The 21,204-nt window shown below is 45.5% G+C and overlaps 1 protein-coding gene across 1 annotated transcript in view; it reads left to right on the top strand.

The window, feature by feature from the left end:
• The window catches only part of LOC138448042 (zinc finger protein 268-like), a 194,035-nt gene that overhangs the window by 160,482 nt on the left and 12,349 nt on the right, over positions 1 to 21,204 (top strand). The window contains exon 8 of the mRNA XM_069604583.1: positions 17,255 to 17,589. Coding sequence (XP_069460684.1) covers positions 17,255 to 17,589 — 335 coding nt within the window. The remainder of the gene's footprint in view (positions 1 to 17,254; positions 17,590 to 21,204) is intronic.

The raw sequence follows: 21,204 nt of genomic DNA, 5'->3' as shown, positions 1-21,204 counted from the left end.
GCTTATAAATTCATACAAGTTCCTCAAACAGGAAAAACAGTTACCAAATGAACAAGAAGCAGCGCGTAACGCGCATAGGACTGCGAATCTATTCAGAAATAACATATTTCTACCATACCGATTAACATGTTTTACTTATAAAATGAAACAAAACATTACAGAGAAAAAAGAGCAAAACCTCAACGCTTCACATGTTCACTAGCTCTCCACCTGCCGAGTGATTGCTTCATCAATGATTTTCACTAATCGGACAGTTGCCAAAATTATCGCATTACAAGATCCCCACATACGAGTCCAAATTAATTCTCTTGCATTTAAAGTGTTGGTGAATTAAATGAAGTAATAATTTTTAGTCTCTCAGCTTCGAAAGTTGGACATATGAGAAAAAGGTGTTTTAAAGTTTCATTGAATTCTGGCATTTTACAGAATCTACAAATGGTATCATCTGAATTGATGCCCCTGTTAAACCAATGTTTAATTCTCATTTTAGTATGTAGCAAGTCTAAACGAAAACGCATATATAATGCGCGAGTTTCAGCGCTAGGGGAGAGCATAAGGTATTGCAAGCGGGGTACCTGAGCATGTCTATATGTCGCGTATTCCACGAAGGAGGCATATTGCGATATTTGTAGACAAGTGGCCGCCCAATCGTTCAAAAATAAGTGCCTGTGAGCAAGATTGAGTTTGTTTTGTAAATCTTCTGAAGGAATATTGATGTTAGATAGAATAATCCGTATGCGCTGCTGAAAACATGCAATAGACCTAGGATGAGATTCTCTCAACATAGTGAGGAAGTCTTCATATAATGAGTTTTCCACAGGGAAACTCATATTGAGGTAAGTTTTCAGGAGTCGCCAGTTGTGGCGCGTAGCCAAAGAGTTTAAACCTAGTTCATGGCGTAAAATCGCATTAGGAAGATATGCCGGAAGGCATAGAGTTACTTTCCACAACTTGGCTTGTAATTTATTTAAGAACATTGATAGATTTAATAGATTCAAATCAAGTCCATATAAGATGATGGCTTCTACCTTTTTGGAATAGAATTCTAGCAGAGGTACTAGGGAGAATTTACAATATTTGCGAAAAATTATTCTCATTTGATTTTGCAAAGGAAAAACTTTTTCAGCAATGGCTTGTTGCCAAAAGACTGCAGAAGAGTTATTTGCGAGATTATACCCTAGATAAGTTGTCTGAGAGACAATTTGAAGGTATTTGGAATCTAAATGCCAACAAAACGTACGGACCTTTTTTTTGGAAGAAAGTACAAGAATGTTTGATTTGGAAGAATTTATGGTAAGGTTGTTTCTTCTACAAAATGAATTGAATACTTCTAATTTATTTTGAAGACCCGAGTGAGTGCTGTCAAATAACAGCACATCGTCAGCATATGCAAGCCGAGACAGGTGAAGCTTACCCAGCTTAACTACATTGGATTTAGAGGGATCCCAAATACCTTCAATGTCAGAGAGGTATAAATTAAACAGAACTGCTGCAAGATTGCAGCCCTGTTTAACACCAGTTGCTGTCGGAATAGCTTGTGTCAAGAGGCCTTTGTTGTTAATGCGTACTCTGAAAGACGTGTTGTGATGTAAAAGCGCAATCAGCGCCACCAAACCAGGGGAGAAATTGAGTTTTGACATTTTGTTCCAGAGTCTACTACGGATTACACAGTCAAATGCAGAAGATAGGTCCAGTGAGGCAATGAAGATCGGTCCATGTACTGGATTATGGGCTTCGGCAATTAAGTGCGCTAGTATGGTAGCATTCAGTTGCGTCCCCATGTTTTTTCTAAAGCCTGTCTGGACTTTGTTCAGAATGTTCCTCGCTTTGATATGTTTCTCCATCTCTTTAAGTAAAAGAAGAGCGAAGATCTTGGCAGCAACATCAATAAGGGCAATTGGCCTAAAATTGTGAGGATCATTCAAGGGGCCTTTTTTATGAAGAGGAATGATAATCGAACTAACCCAAGAAGGGGGAAGCGATTTAGTTTTGAAAATCGAATGAAAAATCTTCAAAAATACATTAGCCCAAAATACCGGGTCATCTTTTATAACGCACGGTGGTAGTCCATCAGGGCCTGCACATTTTGAAGATTTTAACTTTGCTATTGCGACAAGAATATCTTCTACAACCCAAGGACAAGTCTCTGGAATATGTGCCACTAGATCAGAGATGTTCACTTGATTAAATCTCTCCGGAAGTAGGTATTTTTGTTCAAAGAATCTAAACCAGGAGGTACCATCTATTGCAGATTCCAAAAGAGGCTGAGAAGCATTATTAGACCCCCTCAGAATGTTCCAAATATCCCGAATGTTGCGCGTACAAATTAAGAGGACCATATTCTGATTACCAATAAGATGAAACGCTGAACGAGCCGCTTTTAACTTGTTTTTATATTTTCTTTGAATCGCCTTTTTGGCTATCATCCAACTGTTCCAATTCATGATACCATAGTTCCTCCTCCCCATATGTAATTCAGAATTTTTTTCTTTTTTTAATTTAGCAAGAATAGTTGCTAAGATATTGGACGGTTGATAAGGCTTATGCTGGCTCAGCGAGGAGTCAGCTAAAGCCATAAGATGACGCTGTATCATGTGGATGTTCCAAGAGAGAATGACCTGAGAGTGTTTCTCAGCCGTACAGGAATCAGGCCACCAGTCTCGATTGACTAAAAATGTCAGACGTCGACAAGTGTGCATATTCCAACAAATAGAAAGAAACGGTCTGTCAGAGTGGGCCAAGGCTAGCACTTGGACCCTATCAAAGGATTCAGGCTGTATCAACAGAGTGCCCTCTAAGATGGCATGATCTCCAAATAGAGGAAAACAAGGCTTAATCATAGATAAAAGACCAGAGAGGTATTTTGAGGTAATTATGTAATCAATGGTCGAAAAAGCATTCCCCCTATGCCAAGTGAAAGGAGACTGTGAACAAGGTGTTTTACTTATACATAGATCCCAATTGGAAAATAAATTAATCCATCTTAGGCCATTTGCAGAAGCAGTTTTAAAATAGTAGGAGGATTCAGTAGGTAGAGCAGCATTAGGAGATGCATATAAATATGCATTGAAATCACCACCAATCATTAGCTCTGCCGGTGGTTGTGTGTATAGAGTGTCCATTATAGAATTGTTTAATAAGTTCATGGCATCGACAATAGGCAGAGTATGAGAATTCCAATAGAGTGATATCAACACTACTCTCCTTGGCTCAACAATGTTTATGGTGACAAATAACAATAGAAACAGTTGAGTAGAAACACTGTGATTTATTACAAATCTAAGATCATTGTTAAGTAAAATACTAATTCCACCTATTGGACGACCAACTAAAGGTTGTGAGGCTGCATTGTGAATGGCAGTAAAGCCATCTAATTGAAAGTTATGGACACACATGGTCTCTTGTAAAAAGAAAATCGATGGTAGGCTTGCTATGTCGATATTTGAGAACCATGTTAAAAGATTATTAAAGCCACAACAGTTCCAAGATTGGATGATGAGGTTTTTACATTACGACTTTGTAGGAGGAATAGAGACTGAAGCAGCTGCCTGAACAGGAGAATTTAATTTAGGCAGTACCCCCAGTAAACCGTTCAGAGCTGAAGTTAGAGAAGCAAGTTGTGCTAAAATTTTTACATTCTCTGATGGATCGGTCAAGGCATCCTTTGTGGTATTATTTTGTTTTATCAACGCAGGGGGTATAAATTCCAAAAATTGCATGGCCTTTTCAATGGAGGGGAAAGCTTGTAATTCCAGTCCCAGAAACAGCAAGTCGGTTTTATGCTCCCAAATAAGTTTCGCAATAATGAGCGATAATACTTTGCAGAGCATCCGATTGTTGTTGATCAAAGGCAACTGTATCCAATCCACATCTTGTGAGATTAAATTACGCAAGGACGGACAGTCCTGTGGTTTATCTTAAAGAGTTGATATGCAGTCAAGCTCCATGGAACAAAGCCATGTTTGAAAAAGCTAATCTCTCAGAATATTGGCCTGTTGTTGATGAGTTACATGTACATAAGGACATAGTTGTGAGAGGAGACAAGATAATTCCACCGAGTAGTTTGAGAAGAAGAGTTATGGAACTCGGACATGAGGGCCATCAAGGAATGGTGAAGACCAAGCAACGCATAAGAAATGACTACTGGTGGCCAGGATGCGACCTGCAAATAGAACGACATATCAGGGATTGTATCCTTTGCCACAATAATGATAAGAGTTGTGTGGGAGTAAAACAAACCATGGTTGTGACTGAAATTCCAGATAAAGCATGGAAGGATTTGGGTATGGACGTATTGGGTCCAGTGTGCAGTGCTGGTGTGCAAAAATATTGTTTAGTAGTTATTGATTTGCTCACTAGATGGGTTGAAGTACTTATTGCACCCAATATCACTGGAAATACTGTAATCACTTTTCTATCTGAAATATGTGAGAGGGAAGGTTATCCGAGTAGCATCATGACAGATAATGGTACTCAATTTAGATCAAAAGAAATGAGAGAATTTTGTAAAAAATATTCTATTCTACATAAAAAAGTGCCATTTACCATCCTCAAACTAATGGTACTGTGGAGCGCTTCAACAAAGTGTTGAAACAGACCATTAGGTTAGCATGGTCCAACGGCATGGATTGGGAAAAGGCTGTCAAGGAGAGAATTGTTGCACATAGGTTTACACCCCATTCAACTACAGGCCTTTCTCCATTTGAGTTAAGTAGGGGTAGAAAGGCGCACACCAAATTAGCGCCCATGTGGTTAGATAATGAGAACAATAGAGTCAACAAAGACTTTGGATCGGTGTGTGACGAAATAAGAGATACCCAGATGAGGAACAAAAGTGTTTACGATGAAAAGAGGCCCATGGGCAAATATGATGAAGGTACTGTGGTGGGAAAAATGGTAAGAGTTAATTTGCCTCCTGTTCGCAGAGAAGGTCCCTGCAAGTGGTCCAAGCCCATCAAGGTGTTAGAAGCATTCAAGCACTCTGTCAGGACCGAAGATGGCAGAATCTGGAATTTTGAAAGAGTATGGATATGTGATGACAATAGACACTCCGCTGACAAGAGAAGTAAAGTGATGATGAGGAAAGAGGATGATAGAAAGGAAGTTCAGAGTGAAGTGAGTAATAAGAAAGATCAGAATGTTGTATGTGAGAAAAAGAATGTGCGAGAGGTGAAATCCAACAGGTCTGTGTTAATTTCCTTGCCCAGTCACATTAGCGAGATGTCCCGCAGTTCCAGATGTGGGAGACCATATCGCAAGCCCAGAAAAATGGAGGACTTTGTGTGAATATGTACATAGACATTTGTCATCCCCAGTGTTGTTTCATTTTGTGTATATAAAGGAAGGGAGATGTGTAATATCCTTGTTGCATAGTAGTTTACAGCTGCCGGCAGAAGCTCATCTCTGCAGAACGTTCATGTAGCACTCATCAGCCAGCTGAGCGAGAGAGAGACTTAAAGCGTTCCGAGAGAAGAAGCGAGGATAAAGAATGTGGAATGTAGATTGAACGACAACAGCTGCTGGCCCTGGCAGATAGACTCGTTGTCTCCCTCCTCCTCATATGATATAATATACTTAACACATATATTAAACTTACCTGTTTCAGCCCCATAGTACTCTCCTTATTTGTCACCGGACACTTCATCCACCTAGGATGTACTTCTTTCCTCCTCTAACAAAGTCAGCATCTGTAACACTCAAGGAAGTCATGATTCCAATACATTTATGGAGAAGGGAACTCAGCAAAATGGCCATGCCTCACAATGTCTTTAGCACACTGCAGTCAAGCTTTCCTGTCCTCTTTGTTCCAGTTCCACCATCTTTATTGTGCACCATAGAGCCAATCAACTGACCACAACCAGTAATGACCTACTGACAGGTTGTAGTAAAAGAAGGGGCCCCTGACTATCCTCTGACCATTCTGGGTATTTTCAATGTAATAAAAGACAGCTGGTCAAGGCGAATCTGAACAAGACTACATGTAAAGGGAGAATAAATCCACTCCAACAATTCTTTTAACCACAATTATTGTGTATTACTCATAGAACAATGTAATTTTGAAAAACATATGTGACATAACATACTGCCAGGTAATAGTGAGCCTAACAATATCCCTATAAAATGAGTGTTAGCCCTTGATCTTGAGGAGCACAAACACATTTCTAATAGGGAGCACGTTCTATTTCCAAGGGGTGTCTCAAGTCCAAATGTTTCACCTCCAAATGCTTCACCCTCAAGCATCAACATATCTCAAGATTCTAACACCTCGAACATGTATTCTTTTCTGGTGCTGACTCGCATTCTAAATTTATTAGATAAACGACATGAGGTCACTCATCATGAGCTACGTGACATAAAGGTTTCTTTGTCGGACATTCTTGCAAAGATGAATACGTTGGAAGGCTTCATTACCGCCTTTGCCAATATGGGTCCGTTAGGCTTTTGGAGGACTGGCAATTCTTGTTGACAATAACATGTAAGCTGAAACCAAATTGATCTCGTCATCTGAAGATCTGTAGGTTATAGAATTGATCAGTCAGGGAGTAGTAGATATTTCATTTTTAATCATATGTTTATACTGGAATCCTGCAAAGTGGTCCCTTGACATGATTTTCATACATTTGGATAGAATCCTAGAAGAAGCCTTTTTATGCAATCCCCATTATGAGGTGATTATTGGTGGTGACTTTAATTCTACCTGTATTCAAATACAAAGTAATAAACATCATAAAAAATGGAGGAACTGTGAGTCTGTTTCTGTTTCGAGAGGGGAAAGATGGGTGTCCCATCTCTTGGGTTGGGATCTACAGATTGCAGAGACTGTCAATTGTGAATTTAAATTTACTTGGCAAAGAGGTTCATGTTCATATATCGACTATTTTGTGTATCTTCCAACTTAGTCACATACTGTGATCCAGTCACAACAAGTAATCCTGGCTTTGGTGACCACAAGGCCCTGAGGGAAAGGCCAACAACTGTCCAGAGACTGTCCTGAGCTGACCAGAGCCCTGGGCCATACCCCCTGCTCGTTTCCTATGAGGTTGTGAGTAATCCATATTTGTCTTACCTACTCCACCTGCGCCCTTTACCTTGTCCACTCAATCTGCTCCCTTTATTACCTTACCGGCATCTGCTATGTGTCCCAGTCACTGCATTGGACGTTAAGGTTGCTCAAAACATTTGCAACAGTGTGCCACCTTTATTCGGACCTATGTACTCTACATTCTGGTAGACATCTCTACTATCCCCTCTCCTCATAGACAATCACATTTATGTGTTCGTTATTAATGCATTTGAACTTGCGCCTTTCTGCATTTTAATCGACTACCTTTTTGGCTCCCTCTGCTAAAATCGAATCTAGGTATGTTTGGATTATGTATTTGAACTTGTGCCTCTCTGCATTTTAATCGACTGCCTTTTTGGCTCCCTCTGCTAAAATCTAATCTAGGTATATTTGGATTATATATTTGAACTTGTGCCTCTGCATTTTAATCGACTGCCTTTTTGGCTCCCTCTGCTAAAATCGAATCTAGTTATCTAGGCATCTAGGTATCTGTACGCTAATACACTGCTACCGCGGTTACTGCTGCCTTACTTTCTGTGCACGCCACTGCATCTACGGTGGTCATTGTTATTATTGTTTAACATTGTGTGCAATTGCTTACGACAGCACCTCTTCCTCAACCACCCTTTTTGTAGATCTGGTAGGCATCTGCTTTTAGACTGTATTAGGCCAACATGCCCTCCACCCCTACTACTCTATTTGCAAGAATACTGCCCACCCTACTCTACCTCACATGGCACACCGGTGGGACAGTACCCAATTACACCACCGCCTCCCTCCACTACCCTAATCTTCACAACACCATGACTATGCCGTCCATTGCTCACCACACCAACCCTTACCTCAACAACCCAGCCTTATGGCTCCAACACTTTGCTTCCAGACCTTCACCAAACATACCATGTTCCATCACCCTGAGAAATGCCAGACTTGGCTCGCGACTCACACACGCCTCCCATCACTCTGTGCATCTTAACAAACAGCCTCTGACCTCCACTGCATCCACACACTTGAAAAACCCATCATCACCTCACCCCAATCTCCCTAACACTAGCAATATTAAGGGTGCATTAATCAATGTCAGACCACTCACGGCTCACGCTCTAGAAGTGGCTGACCTTATTCTTACCCTCAACCTCGACTTTATGGCTATCACCGAAACTTAGCTTCACGCAGCCTCTGGCCCACTACTCTTCCTTGCCATCCCTCCAGGTTACAACATTATCAGACACAATCGTAACTCTAACCAGTCCAAATGTGGTGGCATTGCCATCATCCATAAAAATGCTCTAAACTTCCACCTCTCCTCTGTGCATCACATTTCCTCTATGGAAGCAATGACAGCCAAACTAGCCGTCACTCCTAACCACTCTATCACCTTCTATCTACTTTACCGGCCACCTGGGCCGCTATCCACCTTCGCTGAGGACCTCTCCAAGATCATCACTCATAACACCAAAACCACATCCCAAGCCTCGATATTAGGGGACTTTAACCTGGGCCTCACTGATCCCAACGACACTGCTGCCATGACTATTGATAATATGCTTATGAATGCAGGACCAACCTACCCATGTTAAGGGCAGAACCCTCGACTGGCTAGCCTCCCACAATTGTCCTATCCATATCATCTCTAACCAACAGTATGCATGGACCGACCACAACTTAATTACGTTTAACATTCAGTCCAAACCTGCCAGCCTCTCTCTCCTACCATTGCACCGGCTACTGCCACCCGCAATAAACGTGACATCACTTGCGACAGACTCCTCCCCCTCCCGGCTCTCAATGACCAGGTTCGCTCATGCTCCGACCCACGGCTATGGTTGACACCTTTAACCTCGCTATGCAAAAAGCCTTAGATATCATCACCCCATCCAAACTGAGAAAACCCAAACCTCGAGCCCACCTGAACTCTTGGTTCACACCCCAGCTCAGAACCCTGCGCAAAGAAAAACAAATTGCGGAATCACATTGGAAAAGCAACCAGTCCGCAGCCAACAAATCGTGCCTCCTCCTGGCCAACCTTAACTACAAGGAAGCCATATTCCAGGCTAAAAAAGACACTTACAATAAACGTATCGAACAAGCCAAATTCAATACCAAAGAATTGTTTAGAATCCTAAAAGAACTTGAAACCCCTGTCACTGCACCAGACACTTGCATCAAAGATAGCACTTGGTGTACCAAAATCCAAGAGGCTCTCCTCTGCAAGATTGCCACCCTCCAAATTAAAATCAATAACAAACAATCAAGCCTACAATCCAACCCACAACCCAACCCTATCCCCAACCTAAACCACCCCATCCCAGACTCTCTGACTCCTTTTAGCTTCTCTCCACTCTCCATTTCCGAAGTGCAAAAGATCATCACCAGCCTTAAACCGACCAATTGCCAAGGCGACCTCTGCCCGGCACCTATAATCAAGGAAGCAGCTCATGACCTAGCGCCATTCATTACTACGCTCATCAACTCTTCCTTTAGCTCTGGGATCGTACCTGACAGTCTAAAGGACACGTGGGTCATCCCCCTATTGAAAAAAAACCTACCCTGAATGCTAGTATACCCACAAACTACAGGCCAATCACCACGGTCCTGTTTTTACTAAAAATCCTCGACCGTGCAGCATATCTACAAATTCAAGATTACCTTGAATCTAACAAACTCTTGGGACTTAGGCAATCTGGATTCCGCCCACGTCACAGCACTGAAACTGCCCTCATAGATTTAAAAACACAGATTGAAGATCTAAAAGACAAAGGCAAACTTGCTCTCTTACTCCTCTTGGACCTCTCGGCAGCCTTTGATCTCGTCAATCATGAAATCCTCTGCCACCACCTTAAATCAGCTGCACACTTCTCCGATAAAGCTGGATTAGCTCCTTTTTAGACAATAGATCTATGCGCGTGTTCTCTCCACTAGCAGCTGCCCAACCTGCACCTGTCTCCTGTGGCGTGCCACAAGGATCTTGTGTTTCACCCACATTGTATAACGTGTTCACCAAACCTCTCTTCGATATCTTGGACTATCTGGGTGTCACTTACACCAACTAGGCTGACGACACCCAGATACTAATCCCTATCTCAGGTGACTACACGGCTGACTCCCTCACTATCAATGTCATCTACCAGGTCATCCAGGCATGGATGGCTCAACACGGACTCTGTCTTAATGACGAAAAGACTGAGCTCCTTTTTCTTGGTTCGCCACAAAAACTTACCAAACTCGACCCTGCGTTCAAGTCCTTCATCATCGATGGGAATATTATCCCAACCGCCAAGGACACAAAAACCGTAGGGATCTACATTGACTCGACCCTATCCCTGACCAAACAAACTAACTCAGTCTCTTCCGCAGCGGCATATACCTGCAAGCTTATTACAGCCTGTCGCCCTTTCCTCTCCGCAACCAATTGTGTCACCCTTGCTAGAACTCTTGTATTATCCAAGATTGATTACTGCAATGCACTGTACCTAGGCACCAATTGCTGCAACCTAAACAAGTTACAAATTGTCCAAAACAATGCGATTAGAGCTGCCCTCAACATTCCCAGGCGCCAACACATATCCAACACCAGACGCAATATTCTCTGGCTCTCAGTCCCACACCGTATCTCCCTGAAAACCCTGGCTCTTACCCACAAATGCCTTCATAACCAAGCTCCCTGCTACCTGGCCAACCGATTTGCCCTCCACAACTCCATTAGACCGCGCAGAATGGCTCATTTAAACTGCCTTGAGGTTCCATGTTTCAATCTCCAAAGATCAGGTGGAATTAGCTTCCCTATCTTGGCAGCTAAACTCTGGAACACGCTTCCTAATGAGCTTAGAGCAGAACCCTCATTCCCGAGATTCAAACACCTTACGAAAACCTGGCTGGCCGCCCAGGACATTTAGCTCTGGGTTCTCTGCTTAATTTGTACATGTATATATAATCTGCTTGTCCTCTCATTGGTATTATTATACCTGTAAATTCTGTATTATACTTGTAAACTTTGTAATTATGGTTCTGTCTGTTTTTCTTATGTTGTAACTAAGTGATCGCCCGGTTGCCCCTGGGCCTGGTGCGCTATACAAATAAATAAAATACAAATACAAATACATGATAATAAATTTGAAGGTGAAACTAGAATTTAATACACATGCAATTGCACCTGCATTAACTCTATTAGAATTTGAGCGCCCTGCTCTGTCTCTTCGTTGGGACACCCACTTATGTCGACATTTAACCTCCATGGTCAGAAAGGAAATTGGGTTGGAAGGAGTCGTAATATCACACAATTCAGACATTCAGCTAATGGAGCAACTTAACAATGACATTATAAGATCTGTGCTGAGTAAGCTTGCTAAAAAACCAAAGACAGCACTCCAATGTCACACTCACACATTCAACAGATCTGTTAAAAATATGAAAACAAAAAGATCTCAGTGCTCTCAAAGCGCTGGCATTTTCAACGTCCCAATTTACCACTTTCAAAAAACAGAACAATCCGAAATATAAGAATAAAATCAAATCTCGTAAATTTCAGATACACAATGCTGACAACCAAATAATGGTTCAGCATTTGTTTAAGCACAATACCAAATCTATTTGGACACTTATTAGGAAGGCAACAAATTCACCGTCTGTGATGATGAATTCCTCTATTTTGGCAGAGGCATAGGAAAAACACATCACACTAACATATCAAATTTTATCTGCCTATTCTGGGATCCCAAATCAAAATCTTGATACTTCAACAATGGGTGAATGTAAATGGACCCTGTGGGCAATCTCAAAATTAAAGCTGCAAGACCAGATGGGATTCCAACCTGCGTACTGAAATCTGACTCCTATTTCTGGCCATCTGTTCTAAAACTTAAATGTGATCTTATCTTTGTATCTAAGCAAATTCCACAATCCTGGCTTCTTTCAATAATTATACCCATCTTTAAAAAGGGCAATCCATCTGATCCTTCTAACTATAGGCCAATTGCCCTTATGGATGCATCATCAAAAGTATTTTCAATTTTACTTCTTCATGATCTTGAAAGACATATACAAGACCATGAAATTTGTTCATGTTTCCAGGTAGGCTTTCGGAAAAATTTGGGCGCTGTGCTCAATGCTACCATCCTATCCCATATTCTCGAGTCAACCAAAAAATCTGATTGTGTCATGGTGTATATGGCTTCCCTTGACATGTCTTCAGCCTTTGACTGTGTCATTCGTAACCATTTGCGGGCCAAAATGGCAAAATATGGTATCCCTTCGCACATTATTCTTATTATTTCTCTATTACACCACAACACTTGCTATAGGTTACGAATTAACCAGGAAGGCGCTTTAACTGATGCTATCCCTACCTTCAAAGGAGTAAACCAAAGTTGCAACTTGGCCTCAACACTTTTTAATCTTTTTTTGTGCAATCGTCATGACATCTGGCAACACAACAACATCATCCTGTGAGATTAGTTAAATTATGTATACATTGGATGGCATTCACATATGACATCATTTTCTTTGATAAAACACCTTATGGACTTCAGAACAAATTACAAAACTTTTCCACCTGTGCTCAAAAATTCAATCTTCATAAGGATGCTAGCAAATCAAAGATTGTCATCTATGCTGGTAGAAAATACATTAGCTCTCTAAAATGGTTAATGGAAGGCAAAACAATCGAACGTACACTAGAAATACAGTATTTAGGATACAATCTGTGTCATACTTCCTCAATAACTATGTGCAACACCTCTCTTAATCAAACATTAAGACCACTAATTTCGCAGATGAAAATTATTTTTAATAATACTGTAAATTCTCAGTCATGCCGATTATAGATTTTTGCATCTTAAAAGTCAAATCCGTCTTATTGTACAGTCTTGATATGTGTTTGTTGGACATAACCGAAATCTTGAAACAACTACAGGGTTGTGTATGGAAACAAACTCTGGCACTTGCCAACTCATTGCCGAACTCTATTCTTAGATATGAATTAGGGCTTAACTCACTATTCTCGAAATAGCAATGAAGAATGCTGAATATTATTCAAAAATGATTAATCCTCCCAGAAATTCCTTATATGTTGTTTTATCCGAGATGCATAGTGATGCTTATCCTCCATCTATAAATCAATGTACTATAAAAATGCACCTTGGATTCAAGATGGCCGTCCGTAGGAGGTAGACGTACCTGCGGAGCTCCCAGCCACCGATGCCGGAGAAGGCCCACCACCTAGCATCCGTGGCGAGCTTCGGAGCTGAAATCTGGGCTCCTGGGCCCCATTGTGTCAGGAGCAGCGTTGGTACCGGGTGCAGAGGCGTTTACGAGCCCCTGACACGTGCAGAGGCTTGTCGGCAGCCGGCGCCAGGACACAGGGTACCGCCGCGGGAGACGTGGAGCGCCTGCTGGTGAGGCAGAGCAGTGTGTGGAGGGCAGCTGCGTCCCGAACGGGGCTCGCCGGGAGGAGGCTTGCCCCGGATTAAGGGCCTGAGAGGCTGAGGGCGAAGTGGCCTGCCTGGAGCCCGCGCGGAGAAGGAAGCGCGGGTAGCCCGGCCCGCGCCGAACAAAGGAGGCGGAGTGATGGGGGACGGCTTGCCTGGGCTTCCCGGGAGCCAGTCGGGGCTCGGGAGGACCCGGCGAGCGGACAGTGAATGCCCGGCGGGCGCTGGCGGGAGCAGTGTGAGCGGAGGCAGACGCAGCTTGGAGGGGGAGCGCCACACGCCACTTCCTGCATCAGAGGTGGTACTGCGAGGAGCGGCGGAGCGGGCCCCACACAGGAGCGGTGAGCGGCCCGTGGATGGTGGGGCCTCATCAGTTCAGAGCCTTTCCTCCGTGGAGGGAGGAGCGGCCCGGAGGAGGGCTCTGCAGCAGCAAGCGACTGCCCTTCTTGGTAGTAGGTTGGTGTGCTCCCCCTGGGCACGGAGAGGAGTGCCCCCGAGTGAGAGGGGAGGCCTCTGCGGCGGAGTCTCTCGTGGGAGCTCCATCTTGAGGACCTGCAAGGGATCCAGGCCTGTCAGAGAACATTGTGGATCCCAGGCCCTTGGGGCCGGTCTGAGTTCCTGGCCTCCTGGGTTGGATGTGCGCGAGTGCTCCACATAATCTGGAGAGGCCCTCCTCGCACAGCATTGAGACTGGTGAATCCTCCTGTGACCCACTGAAGGCGGAACGTTAATTTGGAAGGCTAATAGATTCAGGCAATTGAGGTCAGAATATCATAAGGGAAGCTTTGTTACCTGCTTGTGTGCATCTGTTGGGACTGGAGGTGGGCTGCGCACTTGGCCCCTCTGTTAACATGACCACGAAGAGCAAAGGCAAAAGTGGGAGGACGCAGTCAGTGCTAGGCGAGGCCCCGGGCACTCTTCCTACCATTTGGCCGATGCAGGAGGCGAGGGGCACGATCAGATCTGAGGGGAGGACCTGGCAAGAAATGTCTCCCCGCCAGAAGAGGTGGGCACAGCTACGATGATGGGGCAGGGGGGAGATCCAAACTTTTCACACTAGCCTAACAAAGACCTTCCAGGAACAATTTCAGCTCCTCAGGTCCGACCTAAATGTGGCTATGGGGAAATAAAGCAGGAACTGCGGCAGCAGGGCGAGAGGACAGATCTCCTGGAGAGAGGCTTGCAAGAACTGGATAAAGAGGTAACGGCCAGTAGTGAAGCAATTGAGAGGCTCGACGCAGCCACGCACAATCTCGAGATCCAGATGGAGGATATGCAAAATAGATCCCGTTTAGTCAACATCAGAATCAAAATGCTTCCGGAATCTGTCCAGGATAGAGACTTAAAAGGAGTAGCCCAATCCATCTTCGCAGAGATTTTGGGGATTACGCCACCGGAGGCGATTGAGCTTGACCGCATTCATAGAGTGGGCAGGGGTAATGCAGGGTCTCAATCGAGGCCCAGGAATTTCTTAGCAGCATTTACTAGGTATGCCCAAAAGGAAGCAGTCCTCCGGGAGGCGAGGAGGCAACAGCCTATCCAATACCAAGGGCAGGGTATAGCCCTGTTCCAGGATCTGGCGAGCACAATGCTTACGAAGAGGCGGTAAATGGGTCCAGTCCTCAAAGCTCTGAACGAGAAAGGGATTAGGTACAGATGGACTTTTCCATTTGGCCTCTTGTTCGAATGGGAAGGGGCTCAGAGGCGCATAACTACAGTACAGGAAGGGGCGAGCATGCTGCGCCTGGACTTGGAGGACACTTCTGCGGGATCGGGGAGGAGGGGAGCAGTCACTGACCTGGAACCAAGGCCTTGGTCCTGGTCATCAGTGGGAGAGAGGAGAAGGAGGGCGAAGCTAAGTAATAAGCCATCCACGGACACCAACAAGAAAGGCGCAGGGGAGGCAGGAGGGTCTGCACATGAAGGACCCTAAATTCCAGTTTGCTTTAAGGGTGGTGGGCCACTAACGGGTGAAATTGGCAGGGGTGGGGGGAGCATCCATCTCTGAATCAGATAGGGTGGGTTGACCCGTAGAGGGGGGTGTGAGGGAGGAGGGAAGGGCATGCCATTTGGGGGGGTTGGCTTGGGGGGAGGGAAGAGGGGGGAAAGGCAGCGGAGGGGGGGAACATGGAGCAATGCCGATTGGGCAGAAGCTCTTCTCTGCGATATGTGCGGTGTGGGAGACCCGGGGCGATGGCTGCAAGGTATCGGCACCCGATGACGCGGGCTGATGGGGTCGCGAGTACTTAGCTTGCTGAATTATTTTATCCCATGCTGAAGTGGCTAACGCATAACGTGAGGGGCTTAAACACCCCTCTTAAGAGGAAAAAGTTAGAACAATTTACGAAAAAAGAAAATCGAGATATCTTGGGGCTGCAGGAGACACACCTTTGGCCTAAAGACCAGGGGTGCCTTAAACTACGGGGATTTGACCAGATTTTGCATGCCTCGGGCGGGTCTAGGGCTGGAGGAGTGGCATTAGCCATCAAAACCTCAGCTGGCCTTAGGATCTCTGACGTTATACGGGACAAGGAGGGAGGTACATAATAGCTACGGGGTTGTATCAGGGTAGTCCTTATACTGTGGCAGTAGTCCATGCACCCAATGCAGGCCAAGAGCACTTTTTTGAAGCGTGTTCTGAACAAATTAGAGGATAATGCCCAGGGCCCAATCATCTTATTAGGGGACCTCAATATAGCTTGGCAAAAAGGTTGGGACCGGACAGGACACCCTGATAGGGGAGGGGGCAGTGATGTCTACGGATATGATAGACAGGATCCGCGGAGCAGGGCTGCAAGATGTGTGGCGGGAGATTAAGGGGGAGGAGGAAGGTTATACCTTCCTGTCAGGGGTCCATGGATCCCAATTGAGAATCGACTACATCTGGGTATCCTTGAGCTTGATGGGCCGGGTGCGGGAAGTAGTGACGGGCCCAATTGGCATAGCGGATCATAAGGTGGTGTCTATGATTATGGACCGAGGGCCCAGGGAGAGGGGGGTTTGGACGTGGAGGTACCGAGGACATCTCCTTAGGGACCCGATAATGAGACAGGAGATCGAGGAGAAGATTAGGGACTTCTTCCTCATAAATCAAAGGGGGACACAAGAGAAGAGGTTAGATGGGACGCCTTTAAGGCCACGCTGAGGGGGGAACTAATCAGGGCGGCGACCCACAGGGAGAGGCAATTGAAGGTGCTGGAGGCACGGCTGGAAGAGGAAGTCGAATCAGCGAGGCGGAAGGCGGGAGGGACCCCATCTAGGTTTGCAATGAGGGAATACCGTAGGGCATTGGGTCAGTTGGAGATCCTTAGGACCAAGAGGGCGGAGGGGGCTTTGTTGAGGGTGCGCCAACATTTCTACACCAAGGCAAATAAAGCACATACTCTCCTAGCGCGGTTGCTCAGGGGAGCAAAATCCCAAAACACGATCACATCCCTAAAGGCAGATTCGGGGAAAAGGGTCACAGAGGCCGGGGAGATATGAGAGGCCATGGTGTCTTTCTATGAAACTTTGTATACGTCGCAGACCCCTCGAGATAGTCTGCAGGAAGAGTTTCTGAAGAAGGTTGAGTTGGAACGGTTGGGGAAGGAGGCTGCAGAGAGGTTGGATGGGGAGATCAGGGAAGAGGAGGTAATGAAGGTGATCAGGAGTCTTCCTTTGAATAAAGCTCCAGGCCCAGACGGCTAAACTACGGCTTTTTACAAAACATTTGCAAGCGTTCTGGTCCCACATTTAACTACCCTTTTTAATACGTTTGGGTCCGCAGGGACAATAACCCCCTCCATGGAAGAGGCCAGACTATCTCTTATCTTGAAACCCAACAAGAACCCGGAGGAGCGAACGTCCTACAGGCCCATCACGTTGATTGATATTGATGCCAAGATCTTCACGAAGGTGCTGGCGGCTAGGCTGGAGGACTTCCTTAGAGATCTGATTCATCCGGATCAGGCTGGGTTTATAAAGGGTCGGCAGACAGCAGTCAATATACGGAGGGTGGCCCATCTGGTGGAGAAGGCTCACAGAACGGACACTCCTGCGGTCCTCTTGTCTCTGGATGCAGAGAAGGCTTTTGACCGCATGGAGTGGTCCTTCCTGTTTAAGGTGATGAGGAAGATGGGCATTGGGGGCAATTTTTTACGCATGGTACAGGCTAATTACCAGTCACCTAGCATAAGGATACCTGTGAACTGAGTTATGTCCAGGTCTTTCAGAGTGAGCAGGGGCACTAAGCAGGGGTGTCCTCTGTCCCCTTTGCTTTACGCAATCTATCTGGAGCCCCTTTTGCAGGCAATTAGGGAAGCGGAGGGGATTATGGGTATCCCATTTGGAGGAGTTTAATGAAAGGTGGCTGCATTTGCAGACAACCTCCTGCTGACTCTGACGGCCCCAGTGGAATCCATCCGAGTGAGCAGGGAATTGTTGGAGGCCTTTGGTGCGGCTTCAGGTCTCAAAATGTATCTCACCAAGTCGGAACTCTTGAGCCTAACTATAAAGGGGGAGGAGCAAGACACCCTAAGTGGGGCTGCCCCGTTCCTTTGGAGTCCGATACCTAGGGGTGAGAATAACTTCGACTCTGGCAGGCTGGTATCGAGCCAATTACCTACCACTGTTAAAGGATATAGAGTGGGATTTCCGCAGGTGGAGGAGCCTCCCGATCTCGTGGTTGGGCAGGGTGGCAACCATTAAAATGGTAACTCTCCCGCGCCTGTTGTATCTTTTCCAGGCAATGCCACAGGCAGTCCCCTCGGCCTTCTTTAAGAAACTAGACTCGCTATCCAAAGAGTTTTTGTGGGACGGGAAAAAACTGCAGGTCAGCAGACAACTCTTGATGGCTCCGAAGCGGGAGGGGGTTTGGCACTGCCTAACTTTCAACGGTATTACAAGGCGACGCAACTAGGGGTCGTTAAGGATTGGTTGCGGGAGGGTGTGGTCACACAGGCCAAGCAATGGGTGGCCATGGACAAAGCAGTGGAGCACCGCAGTCTGGCCGAGGTCCTATGGCTCCCGAAACAGCATAGGCCCAGGCATCTGTACGAAAGTACTATCACATCATTAATGGCGGATAACTGGGACAGACTGGTGAAGCATAAGAGTATCACAACTTTCCCTTCCCCTTTTACACCTTGGTTCGGTAATGGGGAGTTTACTCCAGGGATGTAATGAGGCGCCTTTAAGCAATGGGAGGAGGGTGGATGTAGGTGGCTGGGAGATGTGTTTGGGGGGGGGGGGTTTCTCTCATTTGAGGATTGTAAGAGGGAGTTCGGAGTTAAGGAGGGGGAGAGGCTTCGATATGCGCAGTTACGCCACTGGGTTCTGAATCCTGTGAACAAACACGCTGCAACAATGGAGAAAACGCGGTTTGAGAGGTTTCTCCTCTCGAATGATGGATCCAAAGGTTTGATATCTAACCTATACAAGATCTTGGACGAAACGCCTGACAGGAGCCCATGGAAATATATGCAGAGGTGGGAACAGATCCTGGGTAGGTCCATTGGGCGGGAGGAGTGGGAAAGATTATGGATGAAAATCCCCAAACTGGCTAAAGTCTCCCAACTGCAGGAATTGTGGTATAAGATTCTGTTTGGGTGGCATTACACACCGGCCCGTCTTAAGGAGATGTACCCTAATACCTTCGGGAACTCTTGGAGAGGGTGTGGGGAGGAGGGAACGGCGCAACAAATCTGGTGGTCATGCCCAAAAATCAGGTATTTTTGGACGGAGTTTCAGAGGGCTCAGGAGCAAGCATTCGGTCTGGGAGGCAGTAGGCCCCCAGAGGAGACCCTATTGGGAGTTGAGCAGATCGCAGGTGGGGGGAGATTAGATCCCGGGGGAAGGCAAGAGCGATTTTGACATTGGCTGCCATGTCGGTAATAGCACAGAGATGGAGGAGCAGAGAGGCGCCGGTTCTCAAAGATTTGTTGCGTAAACTTTGGGAAATCGTGGCCTTGGAATGGGCAACGTACGCGAGGGACAACAATTTAAAGGCTTTTTCAGGAGACTGGGAGGATGACTTTCGAATTGGCTGGCGGCCCCAGCGCCTGCATCTACTTGATTTGCAGTAAATGTCGGTGACTGCTTTATGAAGGCAACAAACTTTGGCCATGGAAGAGCCGTACCAGGGAGGGAGAGGGGGGTTGGTGTGGGGGGACACTGTTTCTCTGTTGCAAGCTGGTCATGTGGGAGTTTTGGCTCATGGTCTTAATGAACTACGGACATGTCGGTGCTGCCTACTGGGGTGGTGGGAGGGATGGGGGGGAGTTGGGGAATGTTCTTTGATTTCTTTCTATGTTGTAAAACCAATAAAAAGAAGTTGCAAAAAAAAAAGAAATGCACCTTTTATTGAATTCACTGGATATTGTTAAGCAAGATCTCATCCGACGGCCTGCGTACGTGAAAAAGAAGCTGTATGAACACGACTGGTGTGTACCATTGAGATTCTGACTAAATATAGCACATACAAGGAATATGCTCAATTCACTAAAAAAAGAAGACCGCGATCTTCGTACCGTCTTTGCTTTCTCTGTGCAAAGTCTCACTCTCTTTATATCAGATTCAAATTCAACCAATTCATGTCTGGTTTCGCTCTCACCTTTTTCAGCTTGGTCTCTGGATCGGGGTCTTCTTTCTTTGTTCTTACTTCTTTTGGTGAGAAGAGTTAAGGCCAATCACTCCAGGCCGCCACCGCGCCAACCTAGAGGACACCTGGGGGCATGGGGACCACCCGGAGAGCTGGGTCTCAAAAGGGAAAAAAAAACTCTCAGTATAGAGGGAAAACCCTGAGGTCCAATCCGTAGTGAAGTTTATTGCCGTAAGACCTTGGCTTAGCCGGATAACAAGGGTCTGTTACAAACAAACAGTGGAACGTGTAGAATCCAATATGCAGGTTCAGCTTCAAGCAGATAAGTATAGGATTTGAGCGCCAGAGAGACCAGAAAGTCCAAAGGACAGAACACAAACAAGGAGAGGAATGGGAGAAGGCAGAATACCACAGAGGAAAGGAGAGAGCGAACCGAGGAGAACCAGGGTACACAGCGGGGAAGCCGTGGAAGCGAGAGAGAGAGAGCAGGCAATAGCGGGAAGAGCGAAGGCACACAGGGAATAAACGAGCTAACTAGCTTTCCGCAACGATTAGGGCACAGTTGCAATGCAAGGAGCACAGCTTCTTCCTGGTATTTGTTGACCAGGAAAAGCCGCGTCGTAAGTCATGCAAACACAGTGACGTGATCACCCAAATGCGGCGAGTCGCCATCTTGGATTGGGCTCTCCAGCCCCAATGTTGCCATAACTACCAGAGCTTGTGTAGCTGCCACTGCGGCCGTACGCTCTGCTGGATAGTTGGAGTTGTTACAATTCAACGCTAAGGAAACGCTGGGATTACAAAATGGATGTGAGTTCATCTAACACTTGTTGATTCTGTTTGTGTAATGATCAACTGGAAACTCTCAAAAATGTTGTTATTACATGTCCCTATTTCGAATCCGCAAGAATGCAAGCTTTTAATCTTTTGAAAAATATTCTATTGGTACATCTACTTTTTCGAGGGAGTTTCTCTGCATCCACTGTATGTGGGGTGAACATGTCTCTCTTGTTCTCTCGCTAACACGTATTCTGAATATAATTAATAATCACTTATCAGTTTAAATCTAACACTGTGCTGAATGACCCTTGTATTTCATCGTTATTTCTATGTATGCATCTGTATAGTGAAATCTTGGA

The sequence above is a fragment of the Ambystoma mexicanum genome, chromosome 3q (assembly GCF_040938575.1).
Source record: "Ambystoma mexicanum isolate Mex_15411 chromosome 3q, UKY_AmexF1_1, whole genome shotgun sequence".
NCBI lineage: Eukaryota > Metazoa > Chordata > Amphibia > Caudata > Ambystomatidae > Ambystoma > Ambystoma mexicanum.
The sequence above is the reverse complement of the archived record's forward strand: the minus strand, read 5'-3'. Positions and strand labels throughout refer to the sequence as shown.